This window comes from Macadamia integrifolia, unplaced genomic scaffold, assembly GCF_013358625.1.
Source record: "Macadamia integrifolia cultivar HAES 741 unplaced genomic scaffold, SCU_Mint_v3 scaffold_56A, whole genome shotgun sequence".
Classification (NCBI taxonomy): Eukaryota; Viridiplantae; Streptophyta; class Magnoliopsida; order Proteales; family Proteaceae; genus Macadamia; species Macadamia integrifolia.
In genome coordinates this window covers 274,840-294,386 of record NW_024870669.1, presented here as the reverse complement: position 1 = coordinate 294,386, position 19,547 = coordinate 274,840, and the positions used below count along the sequence as shown (strand labels likewise).

General features: G+C 38.6%; 1 protein-coding gene across 1 annotated transcript in view; it reads left to right on the top strand.

The window, feature by feature from the left end:
• Positions 1–915: 915 nt before the first annotated feature.
• The window catches only part of LOC122071689 (PHD finger protein Alfin1), a 35,704-nt gene continuing 17,072 nt past the window's right edge, over positions 916–19,547 (top strand). The window contains exons 1-3 of the mRNA XM_042636079.1: positions 916–1,494; positions 1,622–1,654; positions 2,550–2,778. Of these exons, the coding sequence (XP_042492013.1) occupies positions 1,395–1,494; positions 1,622–1,654; positions 2,550–2,778 (362 nt within the window). The 5' untranslated portion in view covers positions 916–1,394. The remainder of the gene's footprint in view (positions 1,495–1,621; positions 1,655–2,549; positions 2,779–19,547) is intronic.

Genomic DNA, 19,547 nt, shown 5'->3' with positions numbered 1-19,547 from the left:
GCAAAAACCGAATTGCAAGAGCGATGCTCTACCAACTGAGCTATATCCCCCCGAACCAAGTGGAGCATAGTAAGCTATTGCCTCACCAACTAGCTAATCAGCTGAGACTACGAGGAATGTATAAACCAATGGTTCAAATCGCACTCAAGGTGACAACCTGTAGGGTTTGCTGTTTTGTAATTTCTTCCAACAAAGATAGGTTGTAATTGTATAGCGGTATCTGAAAACATATCTTGGAAACGCCCTAAAGCACTCATGGAGATCTTTTTTATATCTTGTAGTTTTGGGTCATGGATCGAGCCAAGGATCACAACCTCGTCTACCCATCCTCTATATTTTTATTTTCAGCAAAAGAAAAAACTGTAAAATCCGATCCAATTTATGGAATTATCATGATCAACTTTGGATATGATCAGATTTATAAGTAAGCATCTCTTGTAAAATATGAGCAACACCAAATCATTCTAGAGCCTACCACTAGGCGTATAATTTATAGACTCCGCACCAAAGATTCCAACGATTAGGTTCTTTTCTAAACATGGTATACAATTCGTGTTCCACCTTAGAAGGAAGCACCCGCGAGAGAGAGAGAATGCGACGGAAGCTGCACTCCCCCACATATATTACTCCCCAAATCAACCAAGACCTCAGCAGAGGCCCTTAAACCTCGATCCCACGCTATTCAATCCACCCCATAGGCCAAACTTGCACCACTAACTACTAGGGGAAATGCCAGACGCCCACATATCGGTATGTGGGTTGGTTTTAACATCGAAATTCAGGGGGCCCCGTATCGTAGTTTTGTGGGACCCATGTGTTTTGAATGCGTGGCGCGTGGCGCGTGGTGCGTCCCGTAAGGCTAGCATTCCTCTTTTGTCCCGTATTACTACTATTTGGTAGCTTTTGAGTTTTGAATATTTATCGTTTCGTGCCATCTCGTCTCGCCTCGTCTTGCTTCGTCTGCCTAAGTAAAGCTATTTACTTACTTTTCAATTGCAGAAACTGAGGCGCAGGCGCTGAGAGAGAGATAGAGAGTGAGTCCCAGTCTTCGTCGCGAAAGAGCATTACCATTCGTTCTCACAATTTGAAGATGAGCAGGAGAAACCCTAGGCGATTCTTTGCTCCTTCGCCTCCCCCAGTCTACGACAGCTAGTCAAAAACCCTAAATTCTTTCTTTATCTGTCTGTCGCTATCTATCCTTCTACCAGTACAAGTCAAAGCAATCCGTTCACCACTATTAAAGCACCAAAAGATTTGCATTTATTTCTCTCTCTCTCTCTATATATGCATATTTGAAAATTACATGTATTAAAGGTTTATCCTGCCGTCTTGTTAATATTTCTACTGTTAGATTGTCTTCTTTGTTTCTTCTGTTTTTATTACCTCTCTCGGGTATGGAAGGACCTCAGGGGCCTCATAATCCTCGATCGGTTGAAGAAGTCTTTAAGGATTACAGAGGAAGGCGCGCTGGGATGATCAAGGCTCTCACCACTGGTTGGATTTTGCTTTCGTTGCTCCTCTCATTCTTATTTTGAGGGAAATGGGAAAGAAAGCAACCGTTTTCCCTCAGGGTTTTTTCTTCGTAGGTTTTGATGTCCAAGTTGTGGTTTTTCTTTTGCAGATGTTGAGAAATTCTTTCAACAATGTGATCCTGGTGAGTTCTGTTTCTGATATGGGATTGGCGGTGTTTTGGTTTTAAAAAAACTAATATTGACTACGGTATCAATTTGGTTTCTGGATGCCTGTTAAATTGTATATGTTGAGTACTTGAGGGTTGCAATTTTACTCTTCGTTGGTGATATTGGTTGAAGAAGCAGCTCATTGTGCTTCTTTTTGCTTTACATGTTTATTCCCCTCCCTCCCCCCCATACACACACACAAAAAAAAAAAAAACAGGAGAAAAAAAAAACACCGTTCGCCCTTGGATACAGTCTGTTACTTTGTCTACATATTTAATGTTTTGTGGTTTCTGGAATATTGAATTGAACATGATGGTTCATGTTTAATGTCGGAAGTTCTTTGGTTGCCCCCTCCGCCTGTACCCATTGTGTCATAGGAAAGATACATGATATTTCTTACTTGCCTTGTTGTCATGTGGCTTGCTGTAGAGCTCAATATACTGTTACAGCTAACGACTGCTTGGGTTAATTGTGTGTGATCTTTGGTCATTGTTGGATTTTTTAATTTCCTTTGTTTGCTCTGACTCTAGGTTTGTTCAGTACTGGTAAGTGATGGGTTTGATTAGGCTTGGTGGTGTTGAGTGTTATGGAAGCGTCTGATGTTCTAGTATTACTATATTTATGCTTAGTATCTGTTGTCTCCTTATTCAAAACAATTCAAGTACTTGCTGAATTTTGACTGTGATTTTGCGTTTGCAGTCATCAATTAATTTTTAAATCTCCAATTAATATATATTCTTTTAAATTTTAATTGGTCACTTTACTTGGCTATTACATGTAGCTTGGTTCTTTTGTGTGGATGAGTCTATTGGTTATGGTTGTTTGGTTAATAATGTGTTGCTGAAGAAAGCAATGGTTATTTGTTTGCAGAGAAGGAGAACTTATGTCTGTATGGACTTCCAAATGAAAATTGGGAAGTTGCATTGCCTGCTGAGGAGGTTCCTCCTGAACTTCCTGAGCCAGCGTTAGGAATAAACTTTGCTAGAGATGGGATGCAAGAGAAGGACTGGTTATCACTGGTTGCAGTTCATAGTGATGCATGGTTACTTGCTGTTGCATTCTATTTTGGAGCACGCTTTGGCTTTGACAAAAATGATAGGTAAACTTGGTCAAAACTCAATGATAGCTTCCTGTACAATTTTTCCAATTTTCTTTCAGTCAGATTATAAAACTGACTTCTGGACATCATTTACGAATAGGGGGGGCGGGCATTATGAGCAGCAACTCACACTCTTGAGAATTGCATTGCCACTGCATATAGCATGGGGAATCTGGTTTCTTTTGTTTTCTTTTGAATCTGTATAATTTTTTTTTGGCATCCAATAAGATAATATGGAGAGTACTAAGGGGTTAAACTTCTCTTTGTCGTATATCATTTGTCATTTTATGGTATTCTCCCAGTCCTTTTGTCTTAATGATCTTTTATTCAATGATGAGTAGTTTAGTGGATCAGTGTTGAGCTTTCTTTAATTATTTTAATAATCAATTTTGCAATCATCGTCCTGTATTACTTTGTCTATTTCAATTATCCTTTGTTGCACATTCAGTTTTGAGGTTTTGACCACATTTTGTGAGAAAGCATAAGGGCCATTGCTTGGTGCAATGCTAAAGGCGTGGTTGCCTGCATGATCATGTGGATTCGAGTCTAAAGGTGTCACTTTGCACAAAAAATGCTGAAGGTTAGGATTGGTGCCTGACCACCTTTCTTGTGTCCTGTAAACAAGGATTTAAGTATCGGTCGTCGTATCGGTCAGTCAAAATTAAGATACGTATAGGAGGGTATCGTATCGTATCGGAGATACGCTGAAGATATGCACATAAATAGATAGGGAACTCATTTTTATACACTTTTGCATGAAAAAACAGTTAAAAAAGCTATATATAACATGTATAATGCATAAATACTTAAGTAGAGGGTATCGTATTGATAGACAAATATATTGAGTTGAAAATGTTCAAAATGATGAGGTTTCTTACAGTTTTTTCTTTCTTCATTGCCATTGTCACTGTGATGAGTGCTATGAAGAGTGTCGTGATAGTTCAAATCCTTGGTTAGGACCTTCTTCTTCAATAGGAGCAACTAAGATGATGTTCTGCACTTGTCGAATATAGGCACAATATTTACCCCAGTCGAAATATTTATGGTAGTGGGTCTCCCATTCATTGTAGAATCTTCTGTACTGCTCAGGAGTGGTCAATCTTGGTCCTGCATAAGTCCCATATCCATAGCCTGAAGAAGCACTTGAAGATACATGGTGTCCATGTCCGGATGAGGAACCAGCGTGATCTGAACTTCTGTACTGCTCTGGATTGGCAAATGATTGTCTTACATAAGTCCCATATCCATAGCGTGAAGATGCATTTGAAGATACATGATGTCCATGTCCGGATGAGGAACCAGCAGGATCTGAACTAATGCTTATTGACTCCATGCTATTCATCAATGCATCAGTAGCACTCGGATTGTGGGATCGCCTGCCCCTCCAACTATAAGACTTTGGTTTTGTGTGAGCACGATGATGACTATCTTGGGTTGCATGTGTAAATGCAGTCTCCTCTGTGAAATGTACTAGTACATACCACCACCACCACCACACCACCACCACCACCACCACCACCACCACCACCACCACCATCATCATCATCATCATTATCAACACCATCCTTGTCTTGATCATCATCATTACTATCTGGTTGAGTTACACTATATGTAGCACCTAATCCCATCCTCCTAATATCGCCATCATTGGAGCTATCATCATCTTCTTCCATAGCTGATGGTGCTTGGGTTTCATCATCAACAATAATTTTAAAATCTTCATTTATATCTCTAATGAGGTCCTCTATAATGGGATCAAGTGTGGTTTCTCGTCGATCTTCAGATAATTTTTTCAACACTAAAACATTTTCTGTCTCCTCAATCCATCCCCTAATTGGATCTTTCTCGTCGAGTATGTGGGTGATGTCAATTGGGTTGACATCAATATCATCCCCTGATTTCTCCAATTCTAAATATTTCATCTTCAATTTCATGTTGTAGTGCACATACACTAGCTTCTCCAGCTTCTCATAACTCAGACGATTCTGAGGTTTGGTATGTATCAACCCAAACGTACTCCAATTACGTTCACAGCCACTTAAGGATGTCGTGCATGATAATATTTTCATTGCGATTGGCCTCAAGTTTGGAGCGCTCCATCTATAGTTCATCCACCAATCAGCTGTACAAAGATAATTGCAACATTAGGAGTTTGAAATAAATTTGAAATACAAGGATAGCTGATTAAGCCTAAATTATCAGGGCGTTGTGTTCCTCTAGCACGGATAGCTAAATGATCAGCAAACCTATGAGTGGCCTCCCGGAAGTACTTCACCTGTACATGTATTAATATATTAATATGCCACTCAATGTATTAAATATTAATCAATGATTCAATATGTAGGTTTCAAATAATAGGCTGCACATTGACATTGTTACATATTACTTATTGTTAACGAATAAGTATATTAAATTACTAATAAAGTCACTTATAAAGTTAATTGAGAAAATACCTGCCCGATGAAAGTCTTGAACCAAATTATTTTCCCATCAATGATTTATAATCTTAAAAAATGCCTTGAATGACTTTGGGTTATCCTCTTCTATCTTTTGTTTGACAACTTCCAGATAATGCACTATATTTCCCATCGTCTGTGCCTTATCACCATCAACTACTTTAAGTATCACAAATAGTGGTTGCATAATCTTAGCAAATTAGTATATCCTTTCCCAAAACTTTGTTGAGGTGATTAGGTCTTGAATAGCTTTTCCAATTTCAGTGGTTGCATATCTACTATTGAACCACTCATTAGAGGTGAATGACTTAACTAGCCTTCCTTCTGTTTTTGAATACTATCAAGTGCAATATAATTTGTTGCAAACCTTGTTGCTGCAGGCCTCACCAAGTCACCTTTTGTGTACTTTCTCATCAATGCCAACACCCAGCTGTGATTGTAGATGAAGTTGGTGATCATCTTGGCATCAGAAACCAATGTGTGCACTTTGTTCATTTTACCAATGTCTTTAAACATTAAATCAATACAATGCGCTGCATAAGGTGTCCAGTGTAAGGTGGGATACTTCACCATAAGTAAAGTACCAGCCTTTTTGAAATTGGAGGCATTATCAGTCACAACCTGGACAACATTATCTGGCCCAACTTCCTGAACAACTTCATCCATTAATTTAAAAAAATACATTGAGTCCTTGATATCTGAGAATGCGTTGAGAGACTTATGGAATATTGTTTTCCCATCACAATATATCAGAAAATTGATGATGTACATTCTCGTCGGTCCACTCCACCCATCAGACATGATGGTCACTCCATATTCAGGCCAGTTGTTTTTAAACTCTTCAATGTATTCATCTACCTCTTTCACAATAGCATCTAAGTATGGCCTTGCAATTTCATGGGGTGTGCGTGGCTTCACATTTTTCCCACATGTCTGTATCTCGTTGACCATAGCCTTGAAGTACGGATATTTAGCTTTGTGAGGTGGAATTATAGAACTGTGGAACCACCTAGAGATTGCTTTCCCAATTTTCTTACTCAATGTTTTTGGTTGGAAAGTCTCTTCAATCCTTTGTTGCCCTTCATCATGATGTTTGATGGTGCATCTCTCATATCTCTAATTTCTGGGCTCCTTTTCCCCTTACCTCTTCCACTGGAGGCAAATTTGTCAAACATGCCCTTCACAGTACCTCCAATATCTACACTTGGACGATTTCTAGAGCCAAAACCTTGTTCATAAATCATTGGGCCACCACGCCTAGGTCCTATAGATTGACTTATTCTCAGCTGTTCTACTATCCATTGTTTTTCTTTTGCTTCCTCCCTTGAAATATGCATCGCTCGTGTAAGCTGTTGATCTTCATCCTCTGCCTCCATATCGGATCCTTCATAATCCTCATGATTCCTAGATTCTTAACCAATCTATCATCTTCTTCAACAGCTTTTTTTGCTTTATCTCTACTTCCCCTTAAGTGCTTCCTCATTGCTTTGCTTATTTCATCTGGGCACTTGGTACATTTGGCAACATTAGAAAATCCTCTAGCCAAATGTTGTTTGTCTGGTAATTCCACCTCCTAAGTGGATAGTATCACAGTAATTGCATTTTGTACACAACCTATTGCCTTGTACTTTCTCGACTGTAGCCCATCCGATATCCCTAGACCATTCTTTAGGCGCCATCTTCCTACAAAGATACATAATGAAACTTAATATGCATATTTTTTGATTTAGTATTTAGTAAATAATAGCATTTTTTTAGAAACTAAAATGAGATTCATCCAAAGAAAAAAAAAGATTTTTTTGTATTTTTCTAAATTTACATAAACTTGAAATGCACACTTTTTTTTGGAAAAAATTGTGCATCTAATTTCACATCATGGTCATTGGCCAAGTAAATTATAATTTTTTTTAAAATTAAAATGAACTGAATTTTCTAAAAAAATTGTATTTTTTTTGGAATTTTTCTTAATTTTTAATTAATTTTCGAAATTTTAAAAATAAAAAATACAAACTATTTAGAAAAGTTAAATTTTTTTATAGAAGTTGTAGATTAATTGTTTTTAAAGAACATATAAAAAATCAACACAGTGTGGACCAATATATTTGAGTAGATCTAAGAAATAAAAAAAAATTTGAAACCCTCACTTTTTTGGGGAAAAATGTGGGTTTAATTTGAAATCATGTATTTAGTAATTATATGTTATGACATTATTTTTAAGAGTTGAATGAACTAAATTTTCTAATTTTTTTTTTGTATTTTTAAATTAATTTCGGAATAAAAAAATTTAAAAATATATTTTTTTGATAAAAATAAAAATTTCCATGGAAGTTGTAGAACACTTGTTTTTATATAACATGTAAAAAATCTAAACATTTTTAACCATTGAGCATGAGTAGATCTAAGAAATTTGAAAAAAATTAAAACCCTTATTTTCTTTTGAAAAAAGTGTGTGAATCCTTATAAATCCAATGATTTCATGTAATAATGATGCATAAAATGTGATTCTAAGTATGATGAACCTTAGATTTACAAAAAAAACTTGAAAATCTAAGGTTAAAGTTGAAAAAAATGAGTAAAGATTCAAGAACTTACTATTCAAGACTTTCAAGTTCAAGGTTCTTCTTGGACTATGCTTTTCTCCTTGTTTGAACCATTCAGTTCCACAATGTTTCCTTCAATCTACCATTGGAGTCTCCAAAAAGGTGTGAATCAAAGTGGAAGAAAGAAAAGAAATGTAGAAAACTGTTGGTAAATGGTAAGAGAGTTTGAAGTGTTTGTTTCAAACAAAAAAGACACATTCCACACTTAAGTAGCCGTATCGGTATGATACGTACCGATACTCACCGATACGCACCGATACTCATGGGAGTTTTTATGTTTTTCAAAAGTTCGTGTCGTGGAGTATCGTACGTATATGACTGATACTGTACGGCACGATACGATACTACCGATACACCGATACCCAAAAATTCCTTGTAGCGTATCGGTATGTATCATGCCGATGCCTATTGATACCGATACGTATCGGCCGATACACACCGATACTTAAAACCCTGCCTGTAAAGCTAGGACTTGCACAGGGTTATGGCCCTTTAGTTTGTGAGGAAGCTTATTGATTGTGCGAGAATTGGGTAGAGCTAAAACTCTTTACTTTCATAGATGTCATTTTTGTTATCATCATCAAGGATGTTTATTAATTCATAAGTTTCAACTCTCGTTCTCCCCCTTGTCGGGAACAAATGCAGAAAATATTGGTTTTCATGCTTTTAACTTTCTATTATTGATTGATTGATTTTCTTTCTTTTGTTGTTCTATTATGATTGTAAAGCTTTTCCTTAGAGAGCGAATCATATGGATGGGAAAAAAATTATTGTTTCTTGAACAACGTTATGTTGCCATAGGGGGCATTTGGTTTTTTCTTTTATTCTTTTTTGTTAATTAAGTTCACAGAAACAATTCCATTTTTTTTTCCGCCATTACCATGAAGCTTTGGGAGAAGGTTATTGAAGCCCACTTGAGAAGAGAATCCATTATCTAAGATAATCAATTTGGTTTTATGCTGGGGAGATCCACAACAAAAGCTATTTGTTTTCTCAAATGATTTATGGAAACCTTTAGATCAATTGAGAAGTCTCTATGATCTTTATTGACCAAGAAAAGGCCTACGACAGAGTCCCTAGAGAGTTAATCTCGCATGTCCTAGGGAATAGTGAAGTGTCGATTAAATATGTGGATATAATTAAATATATGTATACTGATGTGGTAACTCGTGTGAGAAGCAATGAGTGGCAAGGAAGCAAATTCCCTATCATTATTGGGCTACATCAAGGGTCAACCCTAAGCCCTTTCATGTGTGTATGCTCTTTGTTGACGATATTGTTTTATTGGATGAGACAAACACAAGGCTCAACCCTAAACTGGAGCAATGGAGATCAACCTTGGAATCAAGAGGCTTTAGACAAATTGAACTAAGACGAAATATGTAATGTGTAACTTTAGTCACACTATTGAGGAGAAAGAGATACCCAAAGTGATTTTCTTAGATATTTGGGATCAGTCATTAATAAAGAAGGCGATATTAATGACGATGATGTGTCACAAAATTAAAGTGGGGTGGACGAAGTGGTGAGGTGCGTTAGGAGTCTTCTGTAACTGACGTGTCCTTGTAAAGCTCATTGCAAAATTGTATAGGACAGCCCTACGCCCAACTAGATGTATGTGGCGGCATGTTGGGTAGTTTAGAAGCGGCATGTAGATAAGCTGTGTGTAGCTGAGATGAGATTGCTAAGATGGATGTGCGGGAAAACAGGGTAGGATAAAGTAAGCAATGAACGTATTAGAGCAGATTTGGGAGTTGCCCCAATCCATGATAAGCTTTGAGAATATCGTTTGAGGAGGTATGACCATGTCCAATGGAGGCCTGCAGATGCCCCAGTAAGGGGGAGTGATCTGATCCAGATAGAGGGATCTAAAAGAGCTAGGGATAGGCCAAAAATGACCATAGGGGAAGTTGTGGGGAAAGATATGTTCATATTAGGCCTTGTCTCAAGTATGGCTCGAATAGAGCGGATTGGAGGGCTAGGACCCATGTAGAGGACCCCATCTAGCTATGTTCTACTTGGTTACTGTTTTTGTCTTTTGCTTACTTTCACTTTACCTTTTCTCTACTTTGTCCTTGCTTGGATCCATGTAGCCGACCTCATCAAGTTGGGATAAGTCTTTGTTTTAGTTGTTGTACTGTTTTTTTTTTTTTTCTTGTCTGAAAACAAATGTTGAGAAAATCTGCTTTTCCTTCTTTAAAAATATTTTTTTGGAAGAAAATATGGAACAACTTGTTCTTTGTTTTTGTTTGGTGTGTAATTGCTAATGCAATTATCAATGGAAAATGTTCTTTGGACGATCAGAAACAATTGTGTTAAAGGAGGATGTGGTAGGGTAGAGAAGGGAGGCATTAAGAGCCATGATCCTGATCCCACTGTTTTTCCATTTGTGGCTGCAAGCCTGCAATTTTCTCTCTTATGAGTACTGGCCTGAACTCTAAGTAAGTTTTTGTCTCTCTTCCAATTCTTCTTGTTTAACTGCGTGATGGATCTGTTCTCTTTTCTCTTGGGGTTAAGGATCTCAACAACACCAAGGGTCCACTTATTTTTCTTTGGGTGAGTAACCAAGGGCCCACTTGAACAGTGCTAGTGTTGGGAGTTAGTGACACCTACATGAAGAAAGCCGTGGGCAGCAACTAGACAGCTCTGGAGACCCACCTATTCCTAATGTAGAAGTAGAATCACAAGTGATCCTACTCCCAGGCAGGATCTCAAAATCTGGCTGAATAGGGAAGATGCCCTCCAATAGGTTTGGTTCTAAGAAAACAAATAGAAGGAAAATAAAAAAAGAAAGAGAATTTGATGGAGGGTTGAGAAGGGTGGAAGAAGAATTAGGGAATGGGCATCTCACCTAGGGCATCTCACCCAACTGCATCCCACAACACAACAACATAAGCCATCTTTTTTTCTTTAACTCAAATCTGTCTTCTCATTATAATTAATGGGCTTTAAATAGCCTTACATTACTTTGACACAAAGAAATAACAAAAAAGGAAACTAATGGACTGAAATAAGACTTTCTAATTTGTGTCTAATTTACTAATCAAGCTTGACAAAATAAAAAACTAACAATTGAACATAAAAGGAAACTAATCTAATTACAAATAGGAAACTAATTGCTTAACCAAAAAGGAAACTAACTTGGACACAAAAATAGAAACTAAGTATTATGCTAGCTGGACCAAATCAATGGCTGATGGAGATCTTCTCTTGCAGCTAAGGGACAGTTTTATAGCTTTCAGAAGATCTTTTTTAAGACCAAAACTTGCTTAGAAAATACTGTTCACGTGAACATGTGAACAGTAACACATGTTATGGAAATTACTGGACAGGCTGGATTGATGGCTGCTTGGGCTCTTCTAGAAGACCACTTAGGGAAGTAACATATGCACTATTCAAGGGGCTGATATGCTGGTTCAATGGTTGTAGGAGTGGACCAGCATAGGTGCAAAATTGGGGCCAACAAGGCTGGATTGACGGGGTGAAACCAGGTCCAGACATGGGACAGAGCAGAATCATGGTTTGGTCAGTTGGAGTTTTCCTTTTGACAACCCTATTTGCATCAATTCCTACCACTTCTTTCTTCCAGCAGACTTGTGGAACTATGGTGTGGAATTTGGCAAATGGACATGTTTCATACCAAGTTTCGCACATCACACTTGAGCTTGCAGAGATGTTGAGGATAACTGATGGAGTAGCATTAGGGAGAAGAGGGAAAATCGCACAAAAGGGCGAAGGGGATCACACACCATGCACAAATTCACTAATCTAGAAATTAAATTCACTCTAAAAATTAAGCATTGAGTTATGTAAGTATATAAAGGGAAAATAAAAGACTATTCCTATTTAGATTCTAATACTGAAATAAACTTCTACTTAGACTCCAAACATAGACCTACTTCTCTACCTCCTACGTATCCTACTCAAAGACAAATAAAAGACATAATGTAAAACTAACTACTATCAGCCCTTGTTGGACCAAACACCTGGGCTGGACCGGTTCTTCTTGGCCCTTGGCTTCCACAGTTGGTCCTGTTGGTCCAACCAGGTTAGTGCAACTGTATCTACATCAGCTCTCCCCTTCTGAAAAGCACTCGACTCCGTCGAGTTTGGATGAGGTCCAAGAATGCCGTCAGAGTCGATGCGCTTAATGAGAAAAGTACCAACTGTCTTTTTGAGCTTGAGAGGGGAAAGATCCTTTGCTGGAAGGAACTTCATCTCGAGGCCACCATACTGAAAAGTGTATGTATTCTCATATCCACAGTGCTTGGTTTTCTTGTCGAACAACCATGGGAGACCCAATAGAATGTGACAAACTTTTAGAGGGAGAACATCACATTGAACCTGATCGATCAGTTCACCAATGGAATATGTGAGCAAACACTTTTCATGAATTTTCAGGTTATTGTTGTTCACCCATCCAACCTTGTAGGGATTTGGATGAGGCTTGGTTTTCATAACCAACTTGCGAACAACATCTTCAGCAACAACATTGGTACAACTGTCGGGGTCAATCATTATATTACACAAACTGTCATTGCATCGTACCCTGGTTTGAAAGATACTGTTACGGCGCCAATCGTGCTCAGGGATCTTCTGTGCAGTCAAAAGAGGACGGATCACGTAGAACGGTCGAGGCTCACCATCACTATCATTATCATTAATCTCATTAGGATCATGATCACATTCAACCTCCAGATTTACTGTTCCTGTTTTCGGTTGCTCTTTTGGTGCATAGGGTATAAAATTGTCCTTGTCGATGTAGGCTAACAACAGGTTAGGACATTGATTAGCTCTATGCCCGTACCCCTTGCATGCGAAACATTGAGTAGCCTCCTTTGGAAATGCTAAATTCTTGTCATAACTACGCTGAGGTGAGGAGTATGGCTGATTAGGTCGTGAAGATGACATGTCTGAATTATGACAATGTGAAGAATACGGTCGGCTAGGTCGTGAAGATGCCATAGATGAAGCACTAGCATGTGGTCTATTGATTGACTTTTCCTGTTAAGATGATTGTGGTTGAATAGAATTAGAACCCCTAGGGAAAGCATCTGTAAATGGCCGCCGATTGTATGAACGTTTTAGACTCTCCTCAACCTGATATGCTACCTGGACAACGTCTTCCATTGTAGGCAGTCGGCTAGAGGCAAGGGCGGCACTAAGTTGAGAGTGCAAACCATTGCGGAATTGTGCCACCAATACTTCTTCATCCCTCTCAAAATCTGAACGAGTAGCCAAATAATAGAACCTAGCAACATATTCTTCCACGGTCAAATTCTCTTGTTTCAACTGTGCAAACCTGAGATGCATGTGTTGCTTGTAATCAGAAGGCAAGAATCTCCGGTTCATGACTTCATGCATTTCAGCCCAAGTAGTGACTAAACCAATGCCTCGGGTTCAGTTTTGCTGCTATTGCTTGATCCACCAGATTCGGGCCATGCCTTTCAGTTTGGCCTCTGCAAACAGGATCTTTCGGGCCTTGGTCAACCCATACCATCTGAAGAATGTGTCTAAGCTGTGAATCTAGTCAAGGTACAGTTCTGAATTGTTGTCTCCATAAAAATCAAGGACATCCAATCTTGCTGCTATTTCTGCTCCATCATCATATCTACCAGTTCCATATGGTGGTGAAGGTGGTGGCGGTGGTGTATGATGTGGTGGTGGATCTTGTGGAACGGTGTTGGAAGAATCCCCAGATTGAATGTGACTCTTTCCTTTATCTGCTGCCACCAAACGATCAATAGAAGCTTGCATGGATTCCATCATTGTTATAATAGTTTCAATTTTTGCATCATTTTCTCTCTTATAGGAGTTCAGCTGTTGAACAACTTCACTATTGGCTACCATGGTGGAGATGGGCAAGATTACACTTGAATATGATAGTAAAATAGTAAATAGATGGAAACTTAAAGGAGAATGGCAGAATGGTAATTATCTCACTTGTTTTTTTTTTTAAGGGATGGCAGAACTATAAATAGTGAAAGTGCACTTAAGTCACCAAGGGTGTCACGTGTGGGTGGAGGGTATACTTGGAAGTGATAAGAAAATAGGATAAAGAAGGGATAATGGATGAAGGGAGGGGTATTATAGGAAATAAAAAGATAATAAAAGAAAAAAAAGAGACAAAAGAGAATCGTGGGGTTTTAATATCGACAAAAGGGAAGTCCTCCTTCTTGGAGACGGAACTAGAGGAGAAAGGCGGAAGCTTGATGGAGGAGTCGATCGAACCAGGTATGTTCCCCTCTCTTTTCTTCTTCTATTCTGCTCCTTCCGTCTTCTCTTCTTTTTTTTTTTTTCTTTTTTCTTTTTTCTTCTTCTGTTTCTTCTTTTATTCTGCTCCTTCCGTCTTCTCTTCTTTTCTTGTTTTCTCTTTTCTTCTTCTTCCCTTGATTCTGCTTCTCTTCTCTTCTTCTGATTCTGCTTCTATTTTTTTTTTCCTTTCTTTTCTGCCTTCTGTTCTCCGATTATGTCTTCTCTTTTTTTTTTTTCTTCTGATTCTGCTTGCTCTCGTTGCTACCCCTCTTCGTCTGACTTCTTTTTTTTTGGCTCGCCTTCCTGCTGCTGCTTCTTCTACTGCGCTTTTTATTTTTCCAACTACTGGAACCCTGCAGAGAGCTCGATTGAGAAGAGGTCGGTAGGGGCTTTACTGGCTTCTCTGTCGACTCTGTCTTCTTCTCTTACTGCTGCCTCTTTCTTTCTTTTTTTTTTTTTTACTACTGGAACCCTACAGAGAGCTCGATTGAGAAGAGGTCGGTAGGGGTTTTGCCGGCTTCTTTGTCGACTCTCTTCGCTTGCTGCTGTCTCTCTTTCTTTTTTTTTGATTTCTTAGTCCCTGTGAGAACAGAGGACAGAGAACAAAGAACGGGAATGGAGAAGACAGATGGGGGTGTTCTCAGTAGGGCCGGAACAGGGAATGGGGGAGAAAATAGGGGGTTGTAGGGAGTGGGAATGGGGGAGAATAGGGAGTTACAGGGAGTAGTGTGGGAGTCGCAGGGATGGGTTGTGGGATGAGGTTGTGCTTCAGTAGAGCAAGGGAAGGGATCCTTCGGCTCTGATACCAAATTGATGGAGTAGCCTTAGGGAGAAGAGGGAAAATCGCACAAAAGGGGGAAGGGGATCACACACCACGCACAAATTCACTAATCTAAAAATTGAATTCACTCTAAAAATTAAACATTGAGTTATGTAAGTATGTAAAGGGAAAATAAAAGACTACTCCTACTTAGACTCTAATACTGAAATAAACTCCTACTTAGACTCCAAACATAAACCTACTTCTCTAACTTCTACGTATCCTACTCAAAGACAAATAAAAGACATAATGTAAAACTAACTACTACCAGCCCTTGTTGGACCAAAAACCTGGGTTGGACCGGTTCTTCTGGCCCTTGGCTTCCACAGTCGGTCTTGCTGGTCCAACTAGGTAAGTGCAACTGTATCTACGTCAATAACATTGTTTTAAAGGTTGGAGATAGTAGTTTTGATCATGGAGAAGAGGATGGGATTTTTTAGAGTTCCTATGATGCATTAGTGCTTTTGTGGATCAGCCCAAACCTTTGAAAGCTTGGACTGAGAACCAGGTCGAAATCTAATTTGGGTTTAATAGGATATTTAGACATTAAATTGGGTTGACTATTGTAATATTTTATTTTATTTTATTCAGTTTTATTTTGGTAGGAGTTGGATATGTTGTACAGTAGGAGATTCAAGTTTCCTTGTTTGAGTGCACCTTTTTTTTTTTTTTTTTTTTTTTTTTAATATATATGCAAGCACCCCAACGTAATAGACAGATGATTGAAGACTGAAAACCTGGGCGGCTTGGCTGTCATACCTTCCCCCTCTTCCGTTTGTTCAGAGCCTCCCATCATGGGAGTGTTTTTCATTCCTCGTCCTCCTTTTATTCCCTCTTACTTCTTCCTTGCTTCCTTCTCTCTCCACTGTTTGCTTAATTATTCTGCTCCTTATTTTCATGTACACTCCCTTCTCCGTATCTCCTTTCTTCTTATTGCTTTACTAATTTTCCAACTAGAGTTGGTCGACCTTACCAAACCTTCTCTATTCCTTCTGAAATTCTGGGCGTAGACTACCCATGCCTGAATGTATAGAATCCTAGACACTTGTTCCCTGAAGCCTATGCTGTTGGGAGATCCACGTTGGAAGTCCAGAGTCTCCAGACTGTTTTATCCTACCGTGAAACCAAGTTGCATGGCCAAATATTTGTGTACTCCTTCGAACTTTGAGTTCTGTTGTTGATAACTTTAGTAGGGCTGGGAGTGACGAATTATCCTTAGGAATTTCAGACCAAGCCATGGCTGTATGAAATAGTTTGATCACCTAAAGCCTTACTGGTTTTTTCGCTCTGCATATGCTGTAGAGAGGATGAAGACTACCTTATTGATTTAAGTTATAACACAAATCCCCTCCCTTTATTCCTTCCTATAACAAATTCACAATTACCCCTCCCTTCTTATTTTATCCTCCTTTGTCCTTATTGTATCATCTCTTTCAAGTTTGTCCCTATTTAATAGTAATAAATCCCTCTTATATCCTTTGTTCTACTAATCTACCAAGTGGCTCCTTTGAAAATGTGGAGTTGTATTATGAGTGGAGAAAAGAAAGGGAGAGATGGCGTGAGTGGGAGAAAGAGAGAAAAGACAGAGTTTCCTATTTCTTCTCTTCCTATATTTCTTTCTTTCCTATTTCTTCTTCAATCTTGCACAACTCCCCTTGGCCGATTCTTTGCTTGCTGCCCAATCTCTTGGTCAAACTTCTAATTTGACGTGAAATTCCTCGTTTGCTCTTGATTGCTTCAGTGAAACATTTTCCGATCTTGCACGTGGTCGCATGTGAATCGATCCAATTGTTGCTTGGTGTCTAGATTGCATCAAATCCATACTAATAACATCAATTATGTGCATAGCCCTGTAGCTTGCAAATGTGAGACACACACATTATATAGTCACTTTTATCATCGATCTCGAATCAAAATACTCAATTAAAACACATTATATAGTCACTTTTAACTAAGGTTTTCACAAATACATTGAAGCATCTTCAGCTTACAAGGGATGGAAAAAATTGAAAATTCTCAAGTAGAAACTCAACAAACAATATAAGACTAGTATTTTATGTTTAACTAAGTGTTAAAGGAATTTACAAATTCCAGAATCCAAGCTCTTACTCAAGAAAATGAATTTCGTATGCTCAACAATGGAAAATTTTGTTTATCATTTTTTTGTCTCCCCCAATGGCATGCACATATAGAAAATAAAGAACACGGGAGAAATAAATATAAACAGGAGGGAAAGAGCAATACAACCTTGTGGATTGAAGTGCGACTACCATCTATCGGCTCCCAACTATGCTTGATATCTCTTCTTACATTGAGAAATTACTAAAAGACAAAAACAAAAACTATAGTAAAATAGTGGGTTGCCTCCTATGAGCGTTAAGTTTATTGTCTTCAGCCAAACAAATAATGGGAACAAGAACAAAAAGTGGGAACGTCACACCCCCAACTTAAAAATTGCTAGTCCTCAAGCAAACATAAAGAAAAGAAAAATAAAAACCTAACTCACTTTTATAGGAATCACGATTGCACTTAGCATGTGCAACAAGCCTTTAAACCCCTAAGTTATCCTAGTGGATGAGTGGTGTCTTGTGAGTGTTTGCAGGGAATGAACACACAAAATTCAAACTCCTAAAAGATATGATCATGAGTATAGAGGCTCATGGAGATGCATGACCTCTTCCAGAGCATAAGATGGCAACTCAATGTAGGGCTTCAAACGTAGACCATTTACTTTGAAAATCACACCGGTGCTAAACTCAACATCACCATGTGAGAATATAGTGTACACAATATAAGGACCATCCCAATGGGATCTCAACTTGCTGGCTGGCCAGGGTAATAACTATGAGTTTAAATCTCAGTTCATCACCATGCTACCTCATTTTCATGGTCTGCCATCTGAAGATGTCTACCTCTTCCTTAGGGAATTTGAGGAAGTGCGCGTCCTCATAAAGATGCAATTATTGATTAGATGATGCTGTTAAGCTGAGATTTATCACTTTCTTGCTCAAAGACGGTTTTTTTAATGGCTATATGGCTGCCTACTTATTCCATTACCATATGGGACAAATTCATAATGGAATTTTTGAAGAAATACTTTCCCTTGCACAAAACTAATAAAATTAGGAATGATATTCTTTAATTTAGGAAAAAACCTAGTGAATCACTTTCCAAGCCTGTGGAAAGATTTAAAGACCTTCTCCAAGAGTGCCGTCACCATGGACTTGGTACATGGCATTTGTGCCAAATCATATATGAGGGAATTGACTACCATATAAAGCAGATGTTGGAATCCATGTGCCCTATAGGATGATTCACTTCATTTACCGATGCCAACATTTATTGGAACTTTTTAGTCGACTTGGTTGAAAAGACTCATGAGTGGGAATTAACTCAGGAGAGTAGAGAGCTCACTGCGAAAGGTTTTTTGGTTGACAGTGTTGTGGCAAAATAAGCTCATTTAGATAGTCTTCTCAAAAGACTAGAAGCCATAGTGGTTAAGGGACCATCTCAAGTATGTCAAGTCAATCGGACTACCCTTATGTGCAGTTACTACTATGCTCCAAACCATGTTATGGAGGAATGCCCCAATCTTTGTGGAGGTGGCAATGGTAGTGAGAATGTGAGTGCATTGTACCCCAATAATCCATATAGTAGTACTTACAATCCAGGATGGAGGAACCATCCAAACTTCTCTTGGAACCAAGGGATAACCAAGTTGGACCATCAAATTTCCATATTAAAGGTCAGTTTGGTCCCTAAGGTTCAACCCTCCTCCTAATTTTGTTAGGCCACCACCCCCAATTCCGAATTTGCAAGCCCTGGGTTTCCAAAAGTGGGTGAGTCGGATAGGATCAGTTCTCTAGAGAAAAGTATGGAACTTCTCATGAGTACCTTCATGACAAGCCAACATAATATGGAGAAGCAAATCTCCCAACTTGCTACAGTTTTATATGAACGGGAAAAAGGGAAGCTGTCAACTCAACCTTATCCAAATCCTAGGAACTTGAATTGACTCAGTAAGGACAAGCTAATTCGCTGAATTCAGTTAAAAAAAGTTCACAAAAAGGAGAGCCCTCTAGTCACTGTAATGCCATCAATGCATTAAGGAGTGGTCGTGAGTACACTCGGGATGATATACTTGATTCATCTAAAAATCCGGAGAACTGAATTTTCCGTAGAGCTTACCTCCTTGTGATCTACCTGCATCTACACACGACCCGTGCGTTTGCGGTGTTACTTTATTTCTCAATAAAGTTTTTGACGCTGTTGCCGTGGAGGCGATGCCTCTGTGTTTAGTTTTAGACTGATTCAGAGTGCCTTTGTTTTCTATTTTAGTTTACAGTAAGTAAAAAAACAAAAATAGTTTAGATTTAGGATTCACCTCATTCCAGTGTTGTAATTCGCCAGATCCTTGTGCATTGTATGTTTGTTTGGTCCAGAAATTCGAAAGGCCATTTAGAGTGAATATAATTACCAATCATGGCTAAGGAAACACCCCAAAACTCTTAGAGATAGATTCTACTTTGCTCGGGCGGCACAACCTTCATGTATCCATTTAGCGGGAGAAAGAGAGAAAATAGGGAGTTTCTTATTTCTTCTATTCCTTTCTTTTATCCCACTTATAATACAACTGCA